Genomic DNA, 26,988 nt, shown 5'->3' on the forward strand with positions numbered 1-26,988 from the left:
CCTAGTGGTTAAGAGAGGACCAGGCTACTCCAGGCACGAGCTTGTGTGCGTTTTAAGCAATTAAATATCATTTGCTTTAACGGTGAAGGAAAACATTGTGAGAAAACCTGTATACCTTCCTCAGAGTTCTCTATAATGTTTTCAAAGGCCCGCACCGCTTCGCTTTGATTGGTCGCTTATTTGGATTTCTGAAACTCAAAATACTCGTGGGTACTAGTTTAGGTACAATATAACTTTGATAATTTAATGAGACCTTTGGGGGTCGCTATACCTCCACTAATGAACCGCAGGTTTTTGTCACCTGTGTGGGAGGTCTACCGTCTAATCGTGGAGTTTAATGAGGGTTTGGAACTTCAAGCTTATTAATATTAATAGGTGGTTGTAGTTTTCAACAAAACTGTTATAATTATGTTGACTCCAAGTTCAAAGAGATTAAAATATAATATAGTTAACTCTAAATAAGGGTTTATCTTCTATTTGGAGAGTCCTGGGTCCATCGTAGGCACGCACCTCTTATCTTTTTGGAATTCAACGCGTTTTAAAAAATTATACAAGGCGTATCCAGAACGCTAGCAAAACTTAGGGTTATTGGCATTGGATCCAATGCCAATAACCGTGTGCCTTATTTTGTTCTTTTAGTATTTTGAACCCCGCAATGTATAGCGCTAAAAGCTGTGATAGCCTAGTGGTTAGAACGTCCGCCTCCTAATCGGAGGTCGGGGGTTCGATCCCGGGCACGCACCACTAGCTTTTCAGTTATGTGCGTTTTATTTAAGCAATTAAATATCACGTGCTTTAACGGTGAAGGAAAACATCGTGAGGAAACCTGCATGCCTGAGAGTTCTCCATGTTCTCAAAGGTGTGTGAAGTCTGCCAATCTGCATTGGGCCAGCGTGGCGGACTATGGCCTAAACCCTTCTCATTCTGAGAGCAGACCCGTACTCAGTAGTGGGGCGGAAATGGGTTGATCATGATGATGATGATGAATGTATAGCGTGCAAAACTCGGGGCAATGACCACATACGACGCGGCATTTCCCCTGAGTAAATAGGCACATTGGTCTATTTACCTAACGTTCGTTGACTTCTAGCGTCAGTCCGATGTTTTATTTGCAATTGTATCTATATTGTGAACTTTAAAATATCATGTCAGTAATCATCAATACTATCACTATCTTCGTTTTTGCTAGCGTTCTGGTTATATCTCGTATTGGTTGCTTTAGCGGCGAAGGAATACATCGTGAGGAAACCTGCGTGGTTAAGAGTTCTCCATAATGTTCTGAAAGGTGTGTGAAGTCAGCCTATTCGCACTTGTCTTAAGCCCTTTTGATTCTCAGAGGAGACCCGTACTCAGTAGTGAGCCGGTGATAGGTTCGTGATGATGATGCTTTTATTCAAATTTGGAATTAAGGGACCAAGAATTAAAAACAAAAAGATGATGCAATCTTCTATGATTTGTATAATTTTCTTTTATTTGTATATTTATTTGGTTACATTCAAAACAACACGTCAAGTCTTCAAGAAACTTACATAGAAGGCTCATAGAACTACGAAAACTATGGAGTAACCTTTGGTATAATTGACTAGAATTTTTTCTTTCTTTTTACATAAAATTTTAAAAGAATTCAAAGATATACAAAAATTACATTTAAGAGACTTATAATTTCTGATCAAAAATTTAATTTGGCACGATTTTATAAGTTTATTTAAAAAACGAACGAATTGAAGTAATTTTCACACAGTTTCATAGCTCTATGATTTAATATTAATATTAATAATAAGCATTTATCAACTTACAATGTTTACTACCTATACAACTACATTAACAATAATTTACAAAATTAAATCAAAAATGCGCATTAAACTTACTAAATACTTATTTCATTTAAAATTCAGTTTATATTATAATAATAATCAATATTTAAAAAAAAACATAGCATTCATTTATTAATGACATGAAAAAATTTGTGTTAAAACATGAAAACGTTTTTACTCTGAGAATATTATGAAATTATTATTTTAAGTTGAAATACTGACAATATGAAATAAATACCACAAAAATACAGACTAGAAACAGTGACTAGAATGAAAACTTACGTGGAATTATTTCCCCGCCAAAACAATGATTAATTAATTATCTAGTATTTATAATATACTTAAGATATACAATCATTCGATAAATAGCCAAGGAAAGTTATACTAGTAAAAAGGGGTCAGATATAATTAATTAATCTTACGATACGTACATTAATTTTTTTTTGACTGGAAAAAGAATTCCGTACTTTTTAGTTCCGAGTCAGAACCTAACTTTTCTGGACTAAAATATGTCCACCATAATTTAAATGAAAACATAACAGTGTACATAATTATCACATACAAATTCTAGGAACATAACTAACTAATTGATAATATATGTTTTATTAATTTAACATACAAGTAAATAAAAATCTATAAAAAATTTAATATAGGATTGAAATAAAAAAATCGATTGCACATTAACTTGATCGTAGTATCCCACACAAGTTCCCACTTAAATTCCGTAATTAAATCTAAACATCGATATAGTTGTCATTTTCGTCATACGACATATCCACAGACCTTTTGCCTAGGCCGAAACTGAACCTGTGAAGATCCCTCTGACGTTTTCCTAGGCCGAAATTGAATTTGCTCGCGAGACGTTTTCCAAGGCCGAAATTGTAGCTTCTAGCGCGTTTGCCGAGGCCGAAATTGTACATGTGCGGCCGTTTGCCTAGGCCGAAATCGTAGGTCCTTGCGCGTTTTTCTTCAGCAGCAGCGTCGTCGTCGTTCTGAGATAATCTTTTGCCTAGGCCGAAACTGTAGGGCCGAGCTCGTTTCACCTCGTATGCTGTAAAAAAATTGTTACTGTGAATTTTTTTTAAACAATTTTTATTGTATTTTAAAAACAATAACATTTTGACATCTTAATAACAACCTCTAATGCATTCTTTTTCATTCGTTTAATCTATTGGTACATTTGCATTTTAGCGTAGCGAAATATTAATGTTAAGGTTAAGGCCTCATTCATATAAGCTTTTTTAACGCCCGTTAAAAAGCGTTAAAATAGAACAAATGCATTGTATGCAAGTATCTGTTCACGCTTTTTTAACGCTCGTGTGAATTAGGGCTTAGATTTTTGAGTATATCGTGATCATTTTAATGTTACTTTAATTTAAATAAACTATGGGCAGTTGTAATATGGACTGAAATAAAATGTTTTTATTTATTTATAATAATTATGTAGGTAGGTGCTAGGTGCTCTAACAAAAGTTCAAATAAGTAGCTGCTCTATAAAACTTTGTTCTGTTGATTTTCAGTGCCTTGTAACTGGGATTCCGTAAATCCGTTAACAATGCATTTATTATCTCTCTCTGCACGGAACCACAGTGAACTAACTGACCTTTAGGGCACTAATTTTTAGGGTTCTATACCTCAAAAGGAAAAACGTAACCCTTATAGGATCACTTTGTTGTCTGTATGTCCGTCTGTCTGTACGACTTTCCGTCTGTCGTGTCTGTCAAGAAAACCTATTGGGTACTTCCCGTTGACCTAGAATCATGAAGTTTGGCAGGTAGGTAGGGTAAAGAAAAATCCGAAAACCGTGAATTTGTCATGTCACGAAAAATAATTTAAAATGTGTTCATGATCAGGCAATTAGTATTTTCAATTTACCAATTGGGGTATCATAAAAAAGGATTTCCTTTACCTGTAAATTCTAAAACAGATTTTTATTTATTTTTTATGCATAAAAGTTTTTGATCGTGCAAAATGTTGAAAAAATAACCGTGTACGGAACCCTCGGTGCGCGAGTCTGACTCGCGCTACTGACTGACTGAAACCCGGGGATTGAACCCGAGACCGTTCACATTTGCAAGACTGTACCGCTCATCACTGTGCCAGAAAGTCATCATAAGTTATTATAATATGTATATTGTATAGACGCACCTTCATCTATCTTCAAGTAATAACTCCAAGTAATATCTTTCATAAAGATATTACTTATATATTCATTTATTTATGAAAGCATTTGTTCTGAGAACCCTGTTACGAATAGCGCCTAAGTACGTATCAAAATAACCGGTCAAGTGTAAGTCGGTTTCGCGCACGAAGGTTTCCGTACCACCGTAGAAGATTATAGCGCTATGTATTTTTTTTTTAATTTAACGGTGGCAGTTTCAAAATTTTTACTACTTTTTCTTATAGGTACCTAGTGGTGACAGAAGTTCACACTGAAAATTTCTACTCTCTACCTATTTGTCCTATGTATGATGAGATTTAGCCTGTTTACAAACAAACGGACGGACGGACGGAGAGTGGAGACTTATAGTATTAAGGTCCCGTTAGCAACCTTTGGATACGGAACCCTAAAAACCTACTGCTTACGAGGTACTTACCTCAGTGATATACAGTAATAAGATCATAAGATAGTCATTACGTATCTCGTTTCTAGTTCTACGAGTAAGTAAGCAATACCCGTCTTGGCTGAATTTCGGCCAAATACGGAACCCTCGATGCGCGAGTCTGACTCGCCCTTGGCCTACTGACAAACGATGATCCAACCTAAAGTAAAGCGTGTTTGCCTTGAAGATGCCTATTAAATATCCTGTACTATTAGAACCAGACCAATGAGTTAGGTATGCATATCTTTTACCTGGTGTATCATCGTACTGGTCGAAAACGTCATAAGTCCCCTGGTCCAGCTCGTTGGGAAAGTCGTCCACTTGCTCCTCGTCTACTGACCGCTTCCCCAGACCGAAGGAGTACGGACGTGATCTGCAATAGAATAGAAGTTTATTAAATTTGGTCTACGTCAGTTAACTGTTGTATCTAGAGTATTCAACTCTCTAGTGTATGTATATGAAAAATGGAAAATTGTGTGGGAAGAGAATTCAGAAGTCAGGTTGAATTTTACAAAATGTTAGAAATGTAATAGTGGAAGTTTTTTTTATGGTTCCGTATCCAAAGGTTGCTATTACTAAGCCTTCGCTGTCCGTCCGTCTGTCTGTCAGCGGACTGTATCTAGGAAACCGTATTAGATAGAGGAGTTGAAATTTTCACAGAATGTTCCACACTGTAGCCGCTATAACAAAAAATAATAAAAATTTCAAATGGGTCGCCATGAAAATCCATACTTAATATTATAAATGTGAAAGTGTGTCTGTCTGTCTGCAACCTTTTCACGGCCCAGCAGTTTAACCGATTCTGACGAAATTTGGTACAGGGTTAGCTCATATCCCGGGGACGGACATAGACTACTTCTTATCCAGAAAAATCAAAGAATTCTCCCACGGAATCTTTAAAAACCTAAATCCACGCGGAAGAAGTCGCGGGCATCCTCTAGTTTAAAAATAATTCAAAAGTACCTTAAACCTTTAGGTACGAAGCTTTAAAAAGGACTTGAACTTTTTTATCCTTACCTTTTCCCTAACCCAAAGTTATATACAGGGAGCCTTTTGTACTCGGAGACATAACTATAGGCTCGCTTGCCCAGCCCGAAGTCATAGTGTGGGGACCTCTTCTCCATCTGGACCACATGATCTGGCACCGGCTCCTGTAGGGTCTCTTGCTGAGAGCGGTCGTGGGTGGCCGGGTCAGTCTGGGTGGTTTCCGGAACGCCTGCAGCCGCGCCGATGACTAGGATGATGATTACAGATGGGTAGAGCATTCTGGAACAATACGGAAATTATTGAAACATCATGAATGCCTTTTAAGTAAAGAAAGTACCAGCTATACTCACGCTAGTTACATCGACTAAATACGTAGATATAGCTGGTACCTACTTTCTGTAACTACTTGAAATGGAAATAACTCACGAAACATCATGAATTCATTTATTTTTCATTGCTGAAAATGAGTTACGTTGAAAATGCGCTAAAGAAACTTGAAAAAATACATGTCTCCGGATTTTTTGAATTTCCACCGTCTCACCAATTTTCAAAAAATACCTACGATTTACGACTCAAACCGCGCTGGGTCAAAAAACTTGAGATTTTCCATTTTAGGGTTCTTAATCTTTTCTGCCACGACTGCCCAAAAAGAGTACCTATACCTACTCAATGTGTTCAGGGTTCATCTATCTATGTGAGTTTCTTTATTTCTAAATGCCTAAACAGATTTGGATGGTATCGTTAGAATCTCTCCAAGTGACACGAGCCATTTAACTTAAAAAAAAGAACAATTTAAGTAAATAAGTACTAAGTAGGTAGCTCAGCTTTATGGTGTATATTGAGCTGACCAGGCAAGCAAAGCTAAGACGGTAATCTCTCTAAATGAGTAAAATCTAGAAATTACAGGGTCTCTTGGACCCTTAGCCCATCATCAAATCATAATATCAAATCATAAGTCAACCATGAAAACGCTAATAAGCTTAGCCCGGCTTTGCTTCCCGGCGGTATAACAATATGCACTCGGCGGGCGGCCTTTGGGCTGGGTTTATTACTTTCAGATGGGATTATTAAAGCTGAGGCCTACGCGTTAAATATTTTGAACGTTATTACATCATGTATTAAAGTAATGAAACATCGATCTCTTTCTAAAAAACTAAGAGCCAGTGCGTGCCAGACCTTCGTTATTTTATAAAAGCTGAGCGTTTCTCTGCGTATTGTCTCCTACAGGAGGAACGATCAGCGACTATGAAGTTAAACTTAAAATCTGGCAGAGGGTTGCCACGATACTAAGGTTGGAATCTATAAATCGCACTTTAACTTTGTTTAGACTTGAAAATTGAATTTTGGACTCTTGGCTACCGTATATATTTCGCAATTTTACAAGATAAAGTTGAAAACTAACACCAGACTGCGATCGTCTTAATAAACGTTGAAATATTATAGTAAAATTGTTTTTCTGTCGCTTGTTATATTTTAACGTTGTAGTACTTTTATATATTTTATTATCTCAGAATTTTCTCCCCTTTCATTTGATATCCAACTCGATACAATAGCAAAAAAAATTTTGTACCCCCGCTTTTTTCATGTAACATCCGTTAGGTCAATTTTTTCGCATAAAATGTAGCCTATGTCACCCGGACCTTTACACCGAATCGCTTGACACCTCATTCGTCAAAATCGGCCCAGTTTAGGCGCTACGGTGGAACACACAGAAACTGGTTACAAACGTACAAACATACATACATAAATAAATACATATATACACCCTTCCTTTTGGCTTTGCTGCAGTCGGGTAATAAGGTTTACTAACTGCCCACAGGAGTCTTTAGAATTCTAAAATAACTTTTCGTCTCTTACATTTAACTTACAGTTTCATACTTACCACCATTTTTACCAAAATAGATCCTATTTTTAACTTGGAAAAGGCGAATTTCCTTCGTACGTTGTCTCTTTAGTGTGGAGTTGAAAAGTATGCAAGGCTGATTTAAAATTCAATCGTAGGGTTTTCTAAGCGGAGCTTGGGATATAAAGAATTTCTTGACACACAGGAATCTTGCATCTTTTAGAGTTTGTATTGCATGTTGCGATCGTATGTAACCGGGTAGTTGTAACCTAAATTGTTTAAAAACCCGGCCAAGTGCGAGTCAGACTCGCGCACCGAGGATTCCGTACTCGAGTATTTTTCCGACTTTTGCATGATACTCTTACTTTGAAAATTGAAAATACTAATCAATTATTTGTTCATGAACACATTCTTTATGTGATGTAACCACAAATTCACAGTTTTCGGATTTATTCCTTTACTTGTGTTATATGACCTACCTATTTGCCTTTCATGATTCCAGGTCAACGGGAAGTACTCTACCTATAGGCTTTCTTGACAGACACGACAGATAGATAGACGGACAGAGGGATCGACAGACAGACAGAGAGACAACAAAGTGATCCTATAAGGGTTCCGTTTATCCTTGAGGTACGGAGCCTTAAAAATATACCTTTCATCATCATCATGATAAACCTATCGCTGGCCCACTACTGAGTACGGGTCTCGTCTCAGAATTAGAAGGTTTTGACTATAATTTACCACGCTAGCCTAGTGCGGATCGGCGGACTTCACACACCTTTCCTATGTCCTATGTCCTTTGCACCATTTTGGTTGCCTGAAAGAGATCGTTAGGTAGCGATAAGGCCGCAAAATACCTACCTATATTTTTGTTTTGCTTTGCATTTGTGTTTTTAACCCCCGACCCAAAAAGAGGGTTCTTATAAGTTTGACGTGTGTATCTGTGTATCTGTCCGTGGCATCGTAGCTCCTAAACTAATGAACCGATTTTAATTTTTTTTTTTTGATTGAAAGGTGGCTTGATCGAGAGTGTTCCTCTAATCCTATAATCCTATAACCTATAATCGAAGAAAATCGGTTCAGCCATTTGAAAGTTATCAGCTTTTTTCTAGTTTTCTTATAGAGGTTTTTGTGTCGAGGGTTTTATAAATTTTGAGTTATACAATAAACATACATTCATTCATTCACCTTTGAAACATTATGGGGAACTCACAGACATGCAGGTTTCCTCACGATGTTTTCCTTCACCGTTAGAGCAAGTGATATTTAATTACATCAAACGCACTTAACTCCGAAAAGTTAGGAAAGACGAGAGGGACATAAGCTACTTTCATCCCGGAAAATCAAAAAGTTCCCACGAGTTTTTTGTTTCATAATTCAGTCCAGTTTTAGTTTAATAACTTTATATTGTTGTTTAGAGCGAAATCTAAATGAGGTTCTTGTACGAGTAGCTTCCAAAACACAATATAGTACATTGCGAGCGTAGGGAAGCTTCCAGGCGAAATATCTCGTAATAAGATCTCCCGGATGTCAGCCGCACAGCTTTTATAATGTCATCTCGAAATTTTAGCGTGACCCATAACTTTCATCTCGGTAACTTTGCGCTGTAAAACCAAAATTGAACGATAAGGTTCAATGCAAGGGACCATATGGTATGGAGAAGATTCCATTTTTTGTGAATTTATTATAAAATAGTTAAACAGCACTAAAACTCGACTACTACCCGCAAACTGCCGATAGATAGCGATAGATCTATACATATAATAAAATAATAGTAGAAAAGTGGTGTCTGTACAATGGAAATATATTAAAAAAAAGTAGCAGGGGGTGTTATTATATCGATGCCGAACCCGAAATTGTAATTAATTTTTTTTTGTCTGTTTGTCTATTTGTATGTTTGTCTGTGTGTTTGTGCACGCTAATCTCAGAAACGGCTTATTCGATTTAGATACGGTTTTCACTAATATATTGTAGTAAGCTTCACTTAGCATTTAGTGTTTATTTCATGTCAATCGGTTTATAAATAAAAAAGTTATGTCAATTTAAAGAATCACGGCGAACATTTTTAACGTACAGAGTACGTACTACACGCATCGTACCTGAGCGTCCGTGGCTTTAATATAAAGCGCGGTCACTATTCCACGCGAACGAAGTCGCGGGCACAGCTAGTATAGTATAAAATTGTTTTTCTTTCACTCGGTGTAACATTGTACCTAGGTACTACATTTTTATTGATGAACTCAGAATTTTTTCTTCTTTCATTTGATATCCCACTCAATACCAGTCCGTCAGGGCGATTTTTTTCGTATCAGATTGTCACCCTTGGCACCTGGACCATAATAACGGATCAGTAGTTTAGGGCTATGGTGGAACACACATAAATACAAACCTACATACATACATGCATACATAGACTGCTAAAAAGGGCCAGGTATAAGTACCTACGTCCTACATACTTGACTACATTGTAGTGTAGTGCTCTCAAAGATGACTGGGTGAGATGGGATGTAGGAACATCTGTGGCTATACCACCTCACTACCCATTTCATAAATGCGAAAGTGTGTTTATTTGTTGGTTTGCTGGTTTTGTCCTTCAATCACGTCGCAACTGATCGACGTAATTTTTGCACTTGTAATAGTAAAAGACCTGGAGAGTGACATAGGCTACTTTTTATTCAGGAAAATCAAAGAGTTCTCACGTTACTTTTAAAAACCTTAGCGAATTTTGGATTACAACATGGGGTTATTCAAGGGGCGGACCAACGAATTCCTGAAAGGCCAGCAACCTCTGGTACCTCTGGTGTTAGATTTCAAACTAGATTTCATCGTTGCTTTCCAGGAGACATAGTTGTCGTTAAGCGCAAACATATATTTAGCTTTATAAGCTTCCGCTTATAAATATATAAACATATATTTAGCTTTATAAGCTTCCGCTTATAAATATATAAACATATATTTAGCTTTTTGTGTGTGACCCGCCATCAAGTGACCCGCCTGCTCGTTTGCTCGCTATCACACTAATATTATAAAGGCGAAAGTTTGTGTGTGTGTGTGTGTGTGTGTGTGTGTGTGTGTGTGTGTGTGTGTATGTTACTCCTTCACGCAAAAACCACTAAACGGATTTGGCTGAAATTTGGAGTGGAGATAGATAATATCCTGGATTAGCATATAGTCTACTTTTTATCCCGGAAAATCAAAGAGTTCCCACGGGATTTCGAAAAACCTAAATCCACGCGGGCAAAGTCGCGGGCATCGGCTAGTTTTAAACTAAATCCACGCTGATGAAGTCGTATGCATCAGCTAGTATCAATATCAGTAGGTACACATTCAGCGCTGGCTGGACTAAAAATGAACAATGGATATCTCTGGGTAGGTAGGCTCTGTTCACACAGTACACTTTCAAATATTTACAAGTGACCTTTGCCGGGACACGTCGTTTGATGCGGTCACGGGTCAGCGCGTGTTGGCAGCTTTAGGACGCTTTGGCTTTGGCCATTGTATAGTTTTTAGGGTACATTGTTTGTAACAAGTAATCCTACGTAACCAGATCACTTAAAGACTAATCCATACTAATATTATAAATGCAAAAGTGTGTCTGTCTGTCTGTCTGCTAGCTTTTCCCGACCTAACAGTTTAACCGATCTTGATGTTTGGTGCAGAGTTAGCTTACATCCTGGGAACGGACATAGGCTACTTTTTGTCCTGGAAAATCGAAGAGGTTCCGCGGAGTTCCCTATAATAATAATAAAAAATAGGAAACGCTATTCCTTGATAAAAGGAAAAACTCTATGAAGTATACAACCAGTGATCATGACCCACAATCGTAGTTCACAGCGGATGCAATAGCTTCTGCAACATTTCCTTACCCCGATATCCGCCACCGTTTCCTTCATAACACACTATATTTATGAAGTCGCAGGCAAAAGATAGTTATAAAAAAACTATAACCCGACTACGGAAAAAATGAGACAACTTGAACCCGACTTGGTACAAGTAAAATAAACTAAAAAGAAAGAAACAAGATTGTGCTTAGTGCTATCATCGTCTTGAGTGAGATTCAATACAAAGGCCGTGGTCGTGCGTTGTCGACAACGTATTTCTTATCCTTGATTGACGGCATTCCCAATGATTTTATTTGGCTACCAAATTAGAATATTTTCTTTTTGCTGTCGACAACGCATTAGAGCCATTCCATACATTTTCTAGTTTTAAGTTTAGTTGATAATTTGTAAGTAATTTGTATGAATTGTATTTTTATGTTTTTTTTTGTGATTTTGTTGAGCTGATTAAACTTTTATTTATTTATTTTATTTTATTTATTCCATATACGTAACTTCACGATATATCCAGATAATAAATTCAGCATGATATGCAGATTTCTCACGGGATTCTTGAAAACCGAAATTTACGCGGATGAAGTCGCGAGCATCAGCTAGTACCTATTTGATATACTTATCGTCGATTCAGGATCAAACCGAGAGTTCCCTCACTCGAATTCACTCTGACATCAGTCTCGACTAGATTTCCTTTTCACAAAATGACAGCTATCGACAGGTAATCAGGAGATATATCAATCACGCCTGTTCCGCCCTAGTGAGCATATCCTATCCGATAGTTAGTGGTTATCAGCTACATACTAGATAGTTAATCTCTAATCTACAATCACTTCAAGTGTACATGCAACGGCTTTTAAAGTCCCTTGTTTTTTATCGGACAGCGGCGATACCTAAAAGGAGGGTTATGTGTTTGATCTGTATATATGTATGTCCGTTTTTATGTCCGAACGTATAATTACTCAACGGCTCAACCAATAATGATACGTCATGAGATTCGCCTTGATGACGCGAGCATGTCAATGAGTATATAAAATTCTTATAAAATCACAAGTGTAAATCAAAAATTTATAACACCCCCGATAAGTGAAGGTTACAGTACCTAGAAAAGAGCTGATAACTTTCAAACGGCTGAACCGATTTTCTTGGATTATAGCTAAGAACACTCACGATCAAGCCACCTTTCAAACAAAAAAAAAACTAAACTAAAATCGGATAATTAGTTTAGGAGCCACGATGTCACAGACAGATACACAGATACGCACGTCAAACTTATAACACCCCTCTTTTTCGGTCGGGGGTTAAAAATGGCGGGTTAGGATGCACTTTGAATTGCAAAAGTTATAAAATCACACAATTTCCTGTTTCCGCAAACAACACAATATTTTCTTAGAACGCTTGTTAAAGTTAACTTCATCACACTACAGCCCTTATTCCCCCTATTTTTACCTCTTTTGTGCTTATTTTATTCATTATGCACACATCCGTTCAACACAAACTGGAACATCCTTTTGTGCTCGAGCTCTGAGGAAATTTTTAATTTAGTTCTTAAAATACACAATGAAAATACTTAAATGTTCATACTTAGGAACACCTACATATTTATGATAGAGTAAGTCTAAAGAAAATTATTGTACAAACATCTTGCCCGCGTGGAATGGTGCCAAGAATACTGGCTGCATTTCTGCGCTGGACAGCCAGGTTTCTTTACGCAAAAAATGAGCAAGCCCTTCTGTCACCAGATAAGGCCATTACCTAATCGCGATGAAATGTTCCGTACCTCAAAAGGAAAAAAGAAACCCTTATAGGATCACTTTGTTGTCTATCTGTCGCGTCTGTCAAGAAAACCTATAGGTTACTTTCCGTTGACATAGTATCATGAAATTTGGAAGGTAGGTAGGTCTTATGGCACAAGTACCTTAAGGAAAAAAACCGAAAATGAGAATTTTTGATTACAATTCAAAAAAAAAATTGAAACGTGTTCACGAAAAAATAATTTACTTAATCACATATAGATGGCGCAGTCTGTCATTAACTTGCAGTGTTCTACATAAAAGTGTTAGGTAGGTATATCTTGTACAACAATACGGAACCCTCGTGTCCGAGTTCGACTCGCACTTAACCGGTTTGTAGCACTAAAGCTGAGCAAACTTTGCTCAGACTAATAAGGGACAGATTTATGCTAGTGACTTAACGCTGTCTCGTTTTAACAGTGTCTTAAGTTTGAGCTAAGTCAAAGTGCGGTCTATGGACCTCAGCCTAAGACTAACAGGGCCTGCTTAATTAATTTTAAGTACTAAATTATTATCCTGCTATCAATAAATAGTATCTCCCTCCGTCCTGCCCTATCACTGATCTCGCATCACTCCTCGACGCTCCGTGGGACGCTTGCGTTGATTTTGCAGACATTTTAATTTTATAACGCACAAATTGCTTTCATTAAGCCAAATGTCAACATTGATTGATTAATTTTGGTCTGGTTTTAAAAATGGCCCGTGAAAATTGTTCTTGTTTATAATAACCTGTAAGTGATGACCTTATTGGCATCGGCATTAGTAACGAACTCCGTGGTTTTATAAGCAGGTCATGGATTCGTTCCCAGGAGCAATATAGGAATTGATAAATTCGCGGTGGCCGGTGATAGCCTGCCATAGTGCTTAACCATAGTGAAAGTCCTACAGGAGTGCTGGGGGGAGGTTTCGGCCATACTTAGTTACCACACTCTTGGCAAAGATGTTACTGTACCGAAATAATGCCACTTATAAAACAGACGACGGACAGACGGACGGACGAGGCTTAGTAATAGTCCTGTTCCACCCTTCCGATACGGAACCCTAAAAAAGGTACCTATTTGCGCAGTCTATGAAAGCTCGCGCGGAGTTTGGCATTTTTATTTACTTAGTTGTTGTGAACTTCCCATATTTTTCGGACATCCGGATTTTCCCAAAATCCTTTCCGTGAATGTCAAATAACTGGTTCAGCTTTAGCTTTGCTTTTGACGTTTTGTGATTGTTAAATATTCCCGTACACCATGGATGAATACACGCGGGTGATTTTCTTCAAAAATAATGAGACAGAGGTCATATTGTACTAGTCAACAGTGCCATCGTTGATGGTATCAGAACGATTACAAACTACATACCTACCTGTCTATTATATTATGTGCCTACTTTTGTATTTACAATGTATGATTAAGGTTCCGAACTTGAAAAGGAAAAAAATGAACCTTTATAGAATCACTTCATTGTCTGTCTTTCTGTCTGTCCATCTGTCCGTCTGTCGTGTCTGTCAAGAAAACCTATAGGGTAAGCACTTTCCGTTGACCTGGAATCATGAAAATTGGCAGGTAGGTAGATCTTATAGCACAAGTGAAGGAAAATATCTGAAAACCGGTACGGTATGTATTTGTCGGTACATCACAAAAAAGATTAAAATGTGTTTATGAAACAACAATTAGTATTTTCTTTTTTCAAAGTAAAATAACTATACCCAGTGGGCTATCATAATATGAAAGGGCTTTACTTTTACATTCTAAAACAGATTATTATTGTTTATTTTTATGCATTATAGTTTGTGATTTATCGTGAAAAATGTCGATATAAATACCCGAATACGGAACCTTCGGTGCGCGAGTCTGACTCGCACTTAGCTGATTTTTTTTTGATTTTTTTTTAAATTTAGATACAAATAAGCCCTAGACTGCAATCTCACCTGGTGGTAAGTAATGATCCAGTCTAAGATGAAAGCGGGCTGACCTGGAAATGGTATGGTAGTTTTCATTAAACCTATACTTCTTTGGTTTCTACAACTCGCACTAAACCGGTTTTTTCCCATTGCACTATGTTGCTCTGGCGTAAATGAAGCTTATTGTCTCTTCAACGCTGAAGCACAGCCAAAGCTCGCGAACATTTTGAAAGTATGTTTTGTAAACATTGTGTGGGGGTCAACAAACTAAAATTTAATCAAAATCGACCTTTACACCAACCTGGCGTTTAAGAGCGATGTTAGATGTATGAGTCAGCATATTTAAACGCGAAATTTAATATTTGGTGGTAATTTCGAGTGCGGTAAATATTGAGCGGTACCTATTAAGACCTTATTGCTATTAGCAGTGTTCATTGACCTTAGTTTTTTCATCACTCTTTTTACCCGACTGCGGCAAAGCCAAGAAAGAAGAAAGGGTTATTATTTTAGCAGTCTATGTATGTATTTGTTAACCCCCACCCAAAAAAAGGGGTGTTATAAGTTTGACGTGTGTATCTGTGTATCCGTCTGTGCCCTCGTAGCCCCTAAACTAATGAACCGATTTTAATTTAGTTTTTTCGTTTGAAAGGTGGCTTGATCGAGAGTGTTCTTAGCTATAATGAAGAAAATCGGTTCAGCCGTTTGAAAGTCATCAGCTCTTTTCTAGTTACTGTAACCCTCACTTGTCGGGGGTGATATAAATTTTTAATTTACACTTGTGTTAAGGCGATGATCAGTTTTTCATAGTTCATTCTCTGTAAATCATCATGATCAACCCATTGCTGGCTCACTACTGAGCACGGGTCTCCTCTCAGAATGAGAAGCGTTAGGTCATAGTCCACCACGATGGCAATGTGTGTGTTTGTTTGTTTTTTGGTTTGCAGGCTTGTCCTTCAATCACGCCATAACGAAGCAACGACGGATCGACGTCATTTTTTTGCATAGTTTCGGTTGAAGACCTGGAGATTGCACACTACTTTTTATCCCAGAAATCAAGGAGTTTTCACGGGAACTTTGAAACCATATATCCACGCGGGCGAAGTCGCGGTATCAGCTAATCCATACTAATATTATAAATGCAAAAGTGTGTATGTCTGTCTGTCTGCTATCTTTTCATGGTCCAACAGCTTAACCGATTCTGACGAAATTCGGTACAGGGTTAGCTTATATCCCGGAGACGGACATAGGCTACTTTTTATCCCGAAAAATCAAAGAGTTCCTACGGGATCCTTAGAAACCTAAATCCACGCGGATGTTAACACTCTAGTATTATAATAATGAAAGCATTGATAAGCTAATTCAATTAGGATAAGCTGTGCTTTGATACCTCTATGATCGGCACTGTCCGAAATCGAACCATGGACCCCCGAACATCAGGCCGAAATCGTTAAGAGCTTCGCCGCAATGTTTTATATAATATTAGTATAAGTACTTAGATAATATGGATTCTAGAATAAAAACCAATATTTTCTCACACCTAATTTATTTTTAATTAATATCGAAGGGTGTAAAACTGGGATCCTTTCCAATGATCGTAATTGCAAGCGTGCCTTATCTATGTCCCAGATTAAGGGATCGCTTACTCATGCTTCAGTACCTACCACCCACATCAGTACCTACCACCCACATCCCTAGGTTTAAAGAGTGATTTAAAAATCTATTGTTAACTATCTAATGCCCGGCATAAGAAAGCTCAGAGCCACTCAGCGGGCGATGGAAATAGCTATCTATGCTTGGAGTTTCTCTACGTGATCAAAACTAACTGACATGTCTCAGCGTGTGTTGCGATTCTGTCAGCGTAGATCAGTCAGTCAGTCAGTCAGTCGGCTTTTCCTCTTTAACCCCCGACCCAAAAAGAGGGGTGTTATAAATTTGACGTGTGTATCTGTGTATCTGTCTGTGGCATCGTAGCTCCTAAACGAATGAATTAATTTTAATTTAGTTTTTTTTGTTTGAAAGGTGGCCTGATCGAGAGTGTTCTCAGCTATAATTCAAAAAAATCGGTTCAGCCGTTTGAAAGTTATCAGCTCTTTTCTAGTTTTCTTATAGAGGTTTTTGTGTCGGGGGTTTTTTAAATTTTAAGTTATTAAATAGAGTGTCTTCCAAAATACGAAAAAGCCACGTCCGTGTAATAGCCATTTTAAATTATCGATTAAACAAAAAAAGCACGTCAAATCATTGTGACGTCACAATCCAGTATTTCATAGAAGCTCGCATACTAAGCGCGTGTTTTGACATTTGATAAAAAGTTACTTGACTTAGTAAGTTGACTATTTGGACACATCGGGCTTTTTTATTATTTACTATGTTAAAATATTAATAGAAATGTTGGAGCTGCCGTCTTCATGTCGATGTCGGACAAAGGTCCCATAAAATATAAGATAATAATAATAAAAAAGTGGCCATTCCATTCCTTCCGTATTGGCGTTTCCTTCTCAGATAACTACTTGGGTGAGATTGCAAGTGCTAACATCAAGCGATCGTAAAAATATCATGCTATCATAAACAAAAATTGAAAATCAAATAATTGAATTGAGAACTTTCTCTTTTTTACACGACTGCCCAAAAAGGAGTATAATGTTCCGTACCAAGGTTCATGTATGTATGTATGAGAATTCTTTTATTCCACCATAACCTCTAAATGCCTGAACGGATTGGTTTTGGATGTATGGGGGTTAGAATTGCATACTTATTTAGAGTGAAATTGGCTTTAATTTTTTTTTTCAATTGTTCAGGGCAGTCGTATATAAAAAAATATAATACTTAACAATTTTCAGATTTTTTGTTCTTGTAGTCAAGTTCAAAAAATTAAAATTGTTAACTATCTAATGCCCGGCATAAGAAAGCTCAGAGCCACTCAGCGGGCGATGGAAATAGCTATGCTTTGAGTTTCTCTTTGCTCTACGTGATCAAAACTAACTGACATGTCTCAGCGTGTGTTATAAAACCTTGCTTCTTATCAAAGTCTATGATTCTAGTTCATAGGAAAGTCGTCGAGTTCTGGTCGTAAAAACAAGTTTCTAAGTCAATGAAATAAAATATTATTTCATTGACTTAGAAACTTGTTTTTTTTTTTGCAGCGCCAAGTGACCATAGATTAATTTAGTATTTGATTTAACGTTTTTCTGAGAAAAGGATGAACGACGAAGGGATTCTGCAAGGATTCCTTTTTTCTTTTGATGTAGGGGATCGTATAAAGAACTACGTGTATCCAAGTCTCAATATTAGAATCTAACAAATCTAGGATTTCTAGGAACTAGTAAACCCTATTTCAAATCTAGTTGAAAGCTTGTATTGTAAACTGAACAAGACAATGCTGTTTCTAAGATCACTTTGTGCTGTAGGATCAAAGTATTTGTGGCCATTGAGGCCTAAGACCGATTGTAGGGAAACATCAAGACAATCTCTCAGATACAGGGTGATTAGTATTATGATTTTACAACTCACCAACGTTTATAGAATTCTAGTTTCGAAACACAAAAACTTGATTTAAAGCCAAAAATTCAATATCACTGATTTTAATTTCGTAGGGTTTCCGCTTGGCTACATAGTATTTTTTGGAGTCGGAGTAACAAAACAATATGAAGAGAAGACGGTTCGTGCGGCTCCAAAAAAAAAATATTATAGAACTACACTTAGGTGCCCTTGTATCTAACATAAAAGGAAAAGCGACTGACTGATTGATGTATCAACGCACAGCTAAAACTATTGGTCGAATCAGGCGAGGCATGCAGAAAGCTAGTGCTATTGTGACGTAGACATCTGTCAAACCCCAATGGGGGTAAAATAGGGATTTGGAATTTGTGTAGTCCATGCGGACGAAGACGCGGGCATAGGCTAGTACATAGTATATAACGTTTTATTTAAAGTACCGTTTTAATTTTTAGTATTTGTGGTTATTGTTTTTTTTTGGTTTTTTAATTTTTTTTTGGTGAAAATCTAGAGAGTTTTAAGAAACCCAAATCTACGCATACCTAGTCACCGGACGTGGTTTATTTATAGTATAACATGAATATGATCTTGTGAAGGTGACAATAATTACACCAGGCATATAGAGAAGGCGTCATGCCGTGTCAGGCGACGTCAGGGCTTTCCATTAGTATGCAAATTCACGCGTCTTCGCCCTGTCTGTTACATTTCATTATAGCGATATAAATATAGGATTTCATAAGCTACTATATTAGGAAACTTGCTATACAAGAAACCACGTAGTTTCTAGTTATTTATTAATGGACTGAGAGCTAGCGTGTGCTAGACTTTCGTTATTTTATAAAAGCTAAAGTTTCTTTGCGTATTGTCCCCAATACAGGGAGGAACGATCAGGGACTTTGAAGTTTGAATCCTGGTGGCTTTGGGAGATAACAGATATTAAAGGTGTTAAAAATCTTACGTCAAAGTATGAAGTCGAATTTTTTTTTAATATTAAAAATCACGCCATGCATTGACAGACACTTAGTGACGTAGCAAGGCCACCATGATCCAAACTTCACAGTCGCTGATGGTTCCTCTCTGTGTTAGGGACAATACGCAGAGAAACTTTCAGCTTTTATAAAATAACGAAGGTCTGGCACGCACTGGCTCTCTTTCTATAATCGCAAGAGCTCAAGGCGCGGCAACTTTCTTGATAACTTTACTGTTATCAATTAAACAAGGCAACTTATATTGCAGAAGTATTCCATACTAGATGATGCCCGCGATACACGACACAGAAAGTGAATCCAGGTAAAAGCTTATACAAGTGTAAATTAATTTATAACACCCCCGACAAGTGAAGGTTACAGTAACTAGAAAAGATCTCATAACTTTCAAACGGCTTAACCGATTTTCTTGGATTGTAGCTAAGAACACTCTCGATCAAGCCACCTTTCAAACGAAAAACAAAATTAAAATCGGTTCATTAGTTTAGGAGCTACGATGCCACAGACAGATACACAGATACACACATCAAACTTATAACAGCCCTCTTTTTGGGTCGGGGGTTAAAAAGCAACATGAACGTTCTTTTACAAAAAGAAAAACACAAAGTAGCTGAACTTCTATACAATTATAGCGGAGAAATCAACAGGGTACTTAACAAGTTAACAAAAACTTAACAAAATTAATTAACAACTAGCAAGTTCAACACGCAGGGGAAATCTTTCGGAACTTCGGACTTTTAAATTCCTAAATTGTTGGTAGAGCTCAGTGCTAAAGAAACATATTATTGTACTATAGACAATTAATTGTGAGTCAGTCAACATTTTATATTAAGTAACGTAACTAATTATTTTTAATTTGGTTAGTTTTAACTTTAGTTTTTAACCCCCGACCCAAAAAGAGGGGTGTTATAAGTTTGACGTGTGTATCTGTGTATTTATGTATCTGTCTGTGTCATCGTAGCTCCTAAACGAATGAACCGATTTTAATTTAGTTTTTTTTTTTTGTTTGAAAGGTGGCTTGATCGAGAGTGTTCTTAGCTATAATCCAAGAAAATCGGTTCAGACGTTTGAAAGTTATTTACTTTTTAGAGAGTTTTGGGTCGAGGATTTTCAAATTTTGAATTTATGTTATATTTTATTGGTTTAAGTTTTACTCTTTTTATACGAACAAGTCAATTTAATAAAAAGGTTTTGATAAAATAGTACGTCTAATCAAATAATGAATAACATGTAAAATCGTTGGTAAATCCCTTTTAATTTTCAAGATCGCTTCAGTAAGTGTGCTCGCAATCGATTCCACTCGAAAGCCATTATTCGATTCCTTTTGTTAAATCGAGTCGAGTGCTCGCGAAGATATTAGACGATTCTTCATATTATTATTGAATATTGATCACTTGATCTGATCGCAAATAAATAAATTGTCATTTGAATATAAAATCATGAGATAGTGCCCGCAATTTAATTCGCTGGATTTAGGTTTTCATAATTTCCGTGGAAACTCTTTGGTTTTGGTTTTTGAGGTACGGACCTCAAAAGGAAAAATGGAACCCTTATAGGATCACTTTGTTGTCTGTCTGTCTGTCTATCCGTCTGTCGTCTCTGTAAAGAAAACCTATAGGGTACTTCCCGTTGACCTAGAATCATGAAATTTGGCCGGTGGGTAGGTCTTATAGCACAAGTAAAGGAATAAATCCGAAAACCGTGTAGTAACATTATTTAAAAAAAAATCTGTTTCAATTTTCAAAGTAAGATAACTATACAAAATGGGGTATCATATGAAAGGGCTTTACTTGTATATTCAAAAACAGATTTTTATTTCTTTTTAAGCATAATAGTTTTTGATTTATCGTGCAAAATGTCGGAAAAAATACCCGAGTACGGAACCCTCGGTGCGCGAGTCTGACTCGCACTTGGCCGGTTTTTGCAGAATGATGAGAGTTTAACTATATTTTACCACCCTGGCCAACTATGGATTGGCAGACTTCACTCAACTTAAGGAGAATAATAGCACGTTAATAGGCAGTTACTTCTATTCTATTCTATATACATAGATATTCTAGTTTTACGACGTACTTAAGAAACATGTTACAAGTTACATCCATCTCAGCACCACGTAGTACGACCGTAGAATAGTTACGATAAACAATAATAAGATTACGTAGCTACGTTTATGTGCTACGCAGGCTACGGGCTACGACTTATTGGCCTATTCAGAAGAATAGAATTTAACTTTTTAGGGTTCCGTACTTCAAAAAGAAAAAAGGAACCCTTGTAGGATCACTTTGTTTGTCTGTCTGTCTGTCCATCTGTCCGTCTGCCGTGTCTTTTAATAAAACTGTCGTAGGTATTTGGCAAACCCTTGCAGATATTTTCTCTGAAAATTAAAAAATATGTAGAACGAAAGCAGCTAAAAGAAATTTGGCGTCAAAAGTACTCCAAAATATAATTAATTATAATGTAATAAGTATGTTTACAAAATACATACAAGTTATATGTATTTTTAATAACAGCTATTATATAGCAAGTACAGGAAAATGAAAATCGACAAAAGTCGTACGGACCCTAATTATAGGGAGTTTATTAAAAATTTAACTTCAAAGGATTTAATTTAAAGGGGTCAAAATTTCGTCAACAGTTTTTATTCATTTCATCAAAAGTTGTTAATGAATAAGGCTATTTTTAGGCATGTAATTAAGCTGGGATGGCCACTGGGAGCTATAATCGCTACTCTAGGGTTATTAGTACTCTATGGCCCACGGTGGCTTGTATCCGTAAAATCTGCCTCTAGGATTGGTCCCTATAGACACTTTACAGAATATTGAATGGGTTTAATCTAGGTCCAGAACCGAATTAACATAATATTATAATGGCTGTTTTGACGACCTTCCTAGCAGTGACCTTTGGTGCTGCAAATGTTCATGGGCGAATGGTATCTCGAATTCCGAGGTGAACTTACTATAAGGACTGGACTATAAATTTTTTGTGTGTATTTAAAGGTTTAGTTCTTCATCTTTTGTTTCTCATGGCCTTTTCCGTACTGTGGGTGTTAGCTACTAGTATGGTCTTGAATAAAAGAACATTTATCTTATTCTCGCAAGAGTTAAAAGAGCTGTTCTTAAATTTCGTCAATAGAGTATATATTATATTATACCTATGTACCAAAGTCAAAGTCATTTATTCAAATTGGGTAGATACTATTGTACACTTTCTGATTGTTAGACAATGGTACCTACCTAAGTAAAATACCTATAGATATTGGCAACATGAGAATTATGTATTGATTCATAACCGTACATAATATTGACGTAAAAAGTAAGTAGCCAGTTGTCTTTGAATTCTTTGAAGAAAAGAGCTTTGTCCTAAACTAACAAATGCAAGACACCCTAAACACACATAGCCTGAACTGACTTCAAACAAAAACTACCTTCTTTGAACTTGCCAAGTACTTTAAACTCATGAATATATTAGTAGAATAGAATTGGGGTTTTCTGTATTACGGATTAAATATTCTCACTAAATCTATGAACTTCAAAATGTGGAAATAGAGACAAAAACCGGTCAAGTGCGAGTCGACACGAACCACCATACCATGTACCATGTACCATGGTGCTGTACCATCATACAGGCATACCTAACACTTTTGTAAAAAAAAATAAAAAAATAGAACACTGCGAGTTAATAACGGACTGTGCCATTGTTGGCCATGTGTTTTAGTAAATTAAATTTTTCGTGAACACATTTTAATTTTTTTTTGTGTGATATAACCACAAATTCGCGGTTTTCGGGTTTGTAGGATTCCGTTCCTCAAAAGGAAAAATTAAACCCTTATCACTTTGTTGTCTGTCTGTCTGTCCGTCTGTCTGTCTGTCGTATCTGTCAATAAAACCTATATGCTACTTCTTGTTGACCCAGAATCATGAAATTTGGTTGGTAGGTAGGTCTTATGAGAAGAGCTAACAATAAACTTAACCGGGTTTTTTTATCATCACCACTTCACAAAATCACTTAAGTTATTAAATTTCAAATTCAAATTCAAAAAGTTTTTATTCAATTAAACTTTTACAAGTGCTTTTGAATCGTCAAAAAAAATCTACCACTGGTTCGGAATGCCGTTCCTACCGAGAAGAACCATCAAAGATTAGAACTATCAAAGCTGTTGAACAACGCATTCTCAAGCTTTCTTATCATTTAAATAATACTATACATTGTAGTAGGATTTTTCAATAAGGAAATTCCATATTTCAGTTGTATATACGTTAAGGACTGTACTGTAATATGTATAATACTGCAAACTGTAAAACAAGCAAGTCTCAAGAGAAATATGTTGATAGAGGCATGTGCATCTACTTGAAAACATAATATGTAGTGTTCAAAAGCCATAGTTTTCACTTCAATCAAGTAATGGAATAATAAATACAAGTAACACGCCGATAAACTTTAAAAACAAGTCAGCTAAGTATGTTCACCTAGATATTCTTTCCTCTTCTTTATACTCATACTAGAGGATGCTCGCGGCTTCGCCCGCGTGGATTTCAGTTCCTTTAAATCCCGTAGGAACACTTTGATTTTCCGGGATAAAAAGTAGCCTATGTTCTTCCCCGGGATGTATTCCAAGTACCAAATTTAATTAAAATCGGTTCAGTGGTTGGGCCGTGAAAAAATAGCAGACAGACAGACAGACATACAGACAGACAGACACATTTTCGTATTTATAATATTAGTATGGATTTATCATTTTTTTTACTATTTAGATTTTAGATACAAGTTAGCCCATGACTGCAATCTCACCTGGCGATGATGAAGTGGGCTAACCCTGAAGGAGGTATGGCAGTTTTATTAAACCCCTTTGGTTTCTACCTCTTTAGTTGCTACACGGCATCGTACCGGAACGCTAAATTGATTGATAATCAGTGATTATAAAGTTTGGATCATCGTGGCAGATAATAATTGTATCAGGTACCTGCTCGTTTGTCCCTGTGTTGTGGACAATGCGCAGAGAAACTTAATTTTATAAAATAACGAAGGTTGGTCCTTACCCGGGCTCTCTCTACCAGTCCTTCATTATTTACTTACCTCGTTTTACTCATTGTTAAAGTCTGACACCCATTTTAGTGAGCTCAATATAATGGTGGGTGTTGTATATCAACAATTGCTTCACGAATACAAATGAGAAATTTAATACAATAGTTAAAACAGGATACACGCGACGAATCTGCACGGATATGATTTTAAATTGGGGCTCAAATGAATACTTCCTGTAGTCGTTTAAGCCTCAATTTAAAATCGTATTTTACAGGCACTGAGCTACAAAATAAAATTCAACACTTTATTGAATTTTTTTTTGAAAAAAGTTCGCAACTAGATATCTTTGTTAATTTTTTTAACAACGATATCCAGTTGCCAATTTTTTTAATTAAAGTAGGACCTACCTACGAAAAAGCTCAGTGTTTCCTACCAATTACAATCCGGGTATCTTTAAAACAAGAGTGAATAGGCACCTTCTAGGTAAACGCGTCCTATCTTAGACCACATCATCACTTTCCATCAGGTGTGATTGTGGTCAAGCGCTTACCTATAGTGAATAAAAAAAAAAGCTATCTCAATCAAAAATCTATCAATATATAAAAGGAAAAGCTCGCACAGCTCAAGCACTTTTCAGCCCGCGCATTAAAGCATATAAAATCCGCCATTTTAATTTTTTAGAAAATTATGTACCCAATGACACTCAGGCCATGAAGACAAATCTAATGACGTCTCATTTATCAAAATCGGTTGAGTCGTTGAGTAATTACGAGCGGACATAGGAACGGACAGACATACATACAGGTCAAAAACCAAACCCTCCTTTTGGGCTTGACATAGCTGGGTAAAAAAAGAGTTGCAGCTTCACACACCTAGTCTATATGCGCTTCCATAGTATTCGGAAGGTCGGTATCGTTCGTACGAGTTCGTACGAGTCAAATTCGTACGAAAACAGATCCAAAAAGCGCTCGGCTTTAAACTCAAAGCCCACCCCAATATATTCTACCTACCCACCGCCCAAATAATAAAAGATGTCCTCAGCATCGAATGACGTAAGATACTTAAATCAAAATAATAATAATATGATGACACCAAATCTAAGGTTTCGCAGATAATTTATTAAGTGTCCCGCGATGAAAAGATTTTACTGGCGAGGTTTATGTCCCGATTTTACGAGCCGTGTTATCGGGACGCCGCGGAGACGGCGAGCGTTATGGATGTTTAAAAATAAAAATGTTTAAAAAAAGGTGTCTCAGGGGAACTGAATTAAAACTCAAAGCATTTATTAAACAAGTGTAAATTAAAAATTTATGACACCTCCGCCAAGTGAAGGTTAGAAAAGAGCTGATAACTTTCAAACGGCTGAACCGATTTTCTTGGATTATAGCTAAGAACACTCTCGATCAAGCCACCTTTCAAACAAAAAAAAAAACTAAATTAGAATCGTTTCATTAGTTTAGGAGCTACAATGCCACAGACAGATGCACAGATACAAAGATAGACACGTCAAACTTATAACACCCCTCTTTTTGGGTCGGGAGTTAAAAAATGTTTTTAAAAAGGTGTCTCAGGGGAACTTTATTTAAACTCAAAGCATTAATTTAAAAAAAAAAACCGGCCAAGTGCAATGTCAAACTCGCGCACCGAAGGTTCCGTACTCGGGTATTTTTTCCGACATTTTGCACGATAAATCAAAAACTATTATGCATAAAAATAAATAAAAATCTGTTTTAGAATATACAGGTAAAGCCCTTTCATATGATACCCCACTTGGTATAGTTATCTTACTTTGAAAATTGAAAATACTAATTAAAATTTTTTGGTGATGTAACCACAAACTTACTTGTACTGTAAGACCTATCTACCTGCTTTTCATGATTCTAGGTCAACGAGAAGTACCGTATAGGTTTTCTTGACGGACACGACAGACGGACAGACAGACACAGAACTCATGTTCCATCCTTTATTAGCAATATTACAAAAAAAAAAAGATGCAAATATTCTTTTAGTTTAGAGAAAGACAACAGAATCTGCGCCAGTATTTAACGTAATTTCTCTCTAAAAGGCTCCCAAAATTGTTAGGGCTGCCAAATCAAAGTTAACTAAGTTAACTTCTTGTATTAGGAGTTATAGGGTAGAGCGGATACCCGGTATATTGATATTTACTGCGTTGCGACCGCAATACGCACGGATTTTAACCACTACCTCGTTTTACTTTTATTGAACTTGGAATTACTTTTTGATTAACTTATTGCCGATTAACTTATTCTATATTCTTATTTATATTTGATTAACTTATTCGTCCGCTTAGATTATTTTTTTTTTAATCGCGTGGGAACTCTATGATTTTCTGGGATAATAACTAGCCTATGTCAACTCACTCTCCAGGTCTTTCTCTATAACCATGCAATAAATTATGCTGATCTGTTTGCAGTGTTGTAGCGTGATTGAAGGACAAACCAATATATCAACAAACAAACATACTTTCGCTATAATAGGGATCGCGATTGGTGAATCGGTTATCCAAGAACTAACTTATCCGCCACGGCTTCGCTTAAATGAAATTTAGGTGAGGTCAATTTCCAAAAATCCTGAATCACATACCTACTTTTTCATGCCATTTTTCATACATAGGTACAGTTTGAAAAATGACGAGCTTGCTTACAACCTTTCATTACAAGCACCTTGGGGATGGGATTTTTGAAAATCCTGAAACACGTTTCT

The 26,988-nt window shown here is 36.7% G+C and overlaps 1 protein-coding gene and 1 long non-coding RNA gene across 2 annotated transcripts in view; one reads left to right on the top strand and one right to left on the bottom strand.

Annotated features, from left to right (window-relative positions):
* Positions 1-1,154: 1,154 nt before the first annotated feature.
* LOC123876137 lies at positions 1,155-25,261 on the top strand. Its single transcript, XR_006798267.1, has 3 exons — positions 1,155-1,212; positions 7,997-8,000; positions 25,251-25,261. It is a non-coding gene; the product is annotated as an uncharacterized LOC123876137 (long non-coding RNA).
* Positions 1,434-26,988, bottom strand: part of LOC123876132 (allatostatin-A) — a 40,842-nt gene continuing 15,287 nt past the window's right edge. The window contains exons 2-4 of the mRNA XM_045922286.1: positions 5,435-5,683; positions 4,669-4,790; positions 1,434-2,865 (exon numbers count right to left, since the gene is read on the bottom strand). Of these exons, the coding sequence (XP_045778242.1) occupies positions 2,549-2,865; positions 4,669-4,790; positions 5,435-5,682 (687 nt within the window). The 5' untranslated portion in view covers position 5,683 and the 3' untranslated portion in view covers positions 1,434-2,548. The remainder of the gene's footprint in view (positions 2,866-4,668; positions 4,791-5,434; positions 5,684-26,988) is intronic.

The sequence above is a fragment of the Maniola jurtina genome, chromosome 21 (assembly GCF_905333055.1).
Source record: "Maniola jurtina chromosome 21, ilManJurt1.1, whole genome shotgun sequence".
Lineage (NCBI taxonomy): Eukaryota > Metazoa > Arthropoda > Insecta > Lepidoptera > Nymphalidae > Maniola > Maniola jurtina.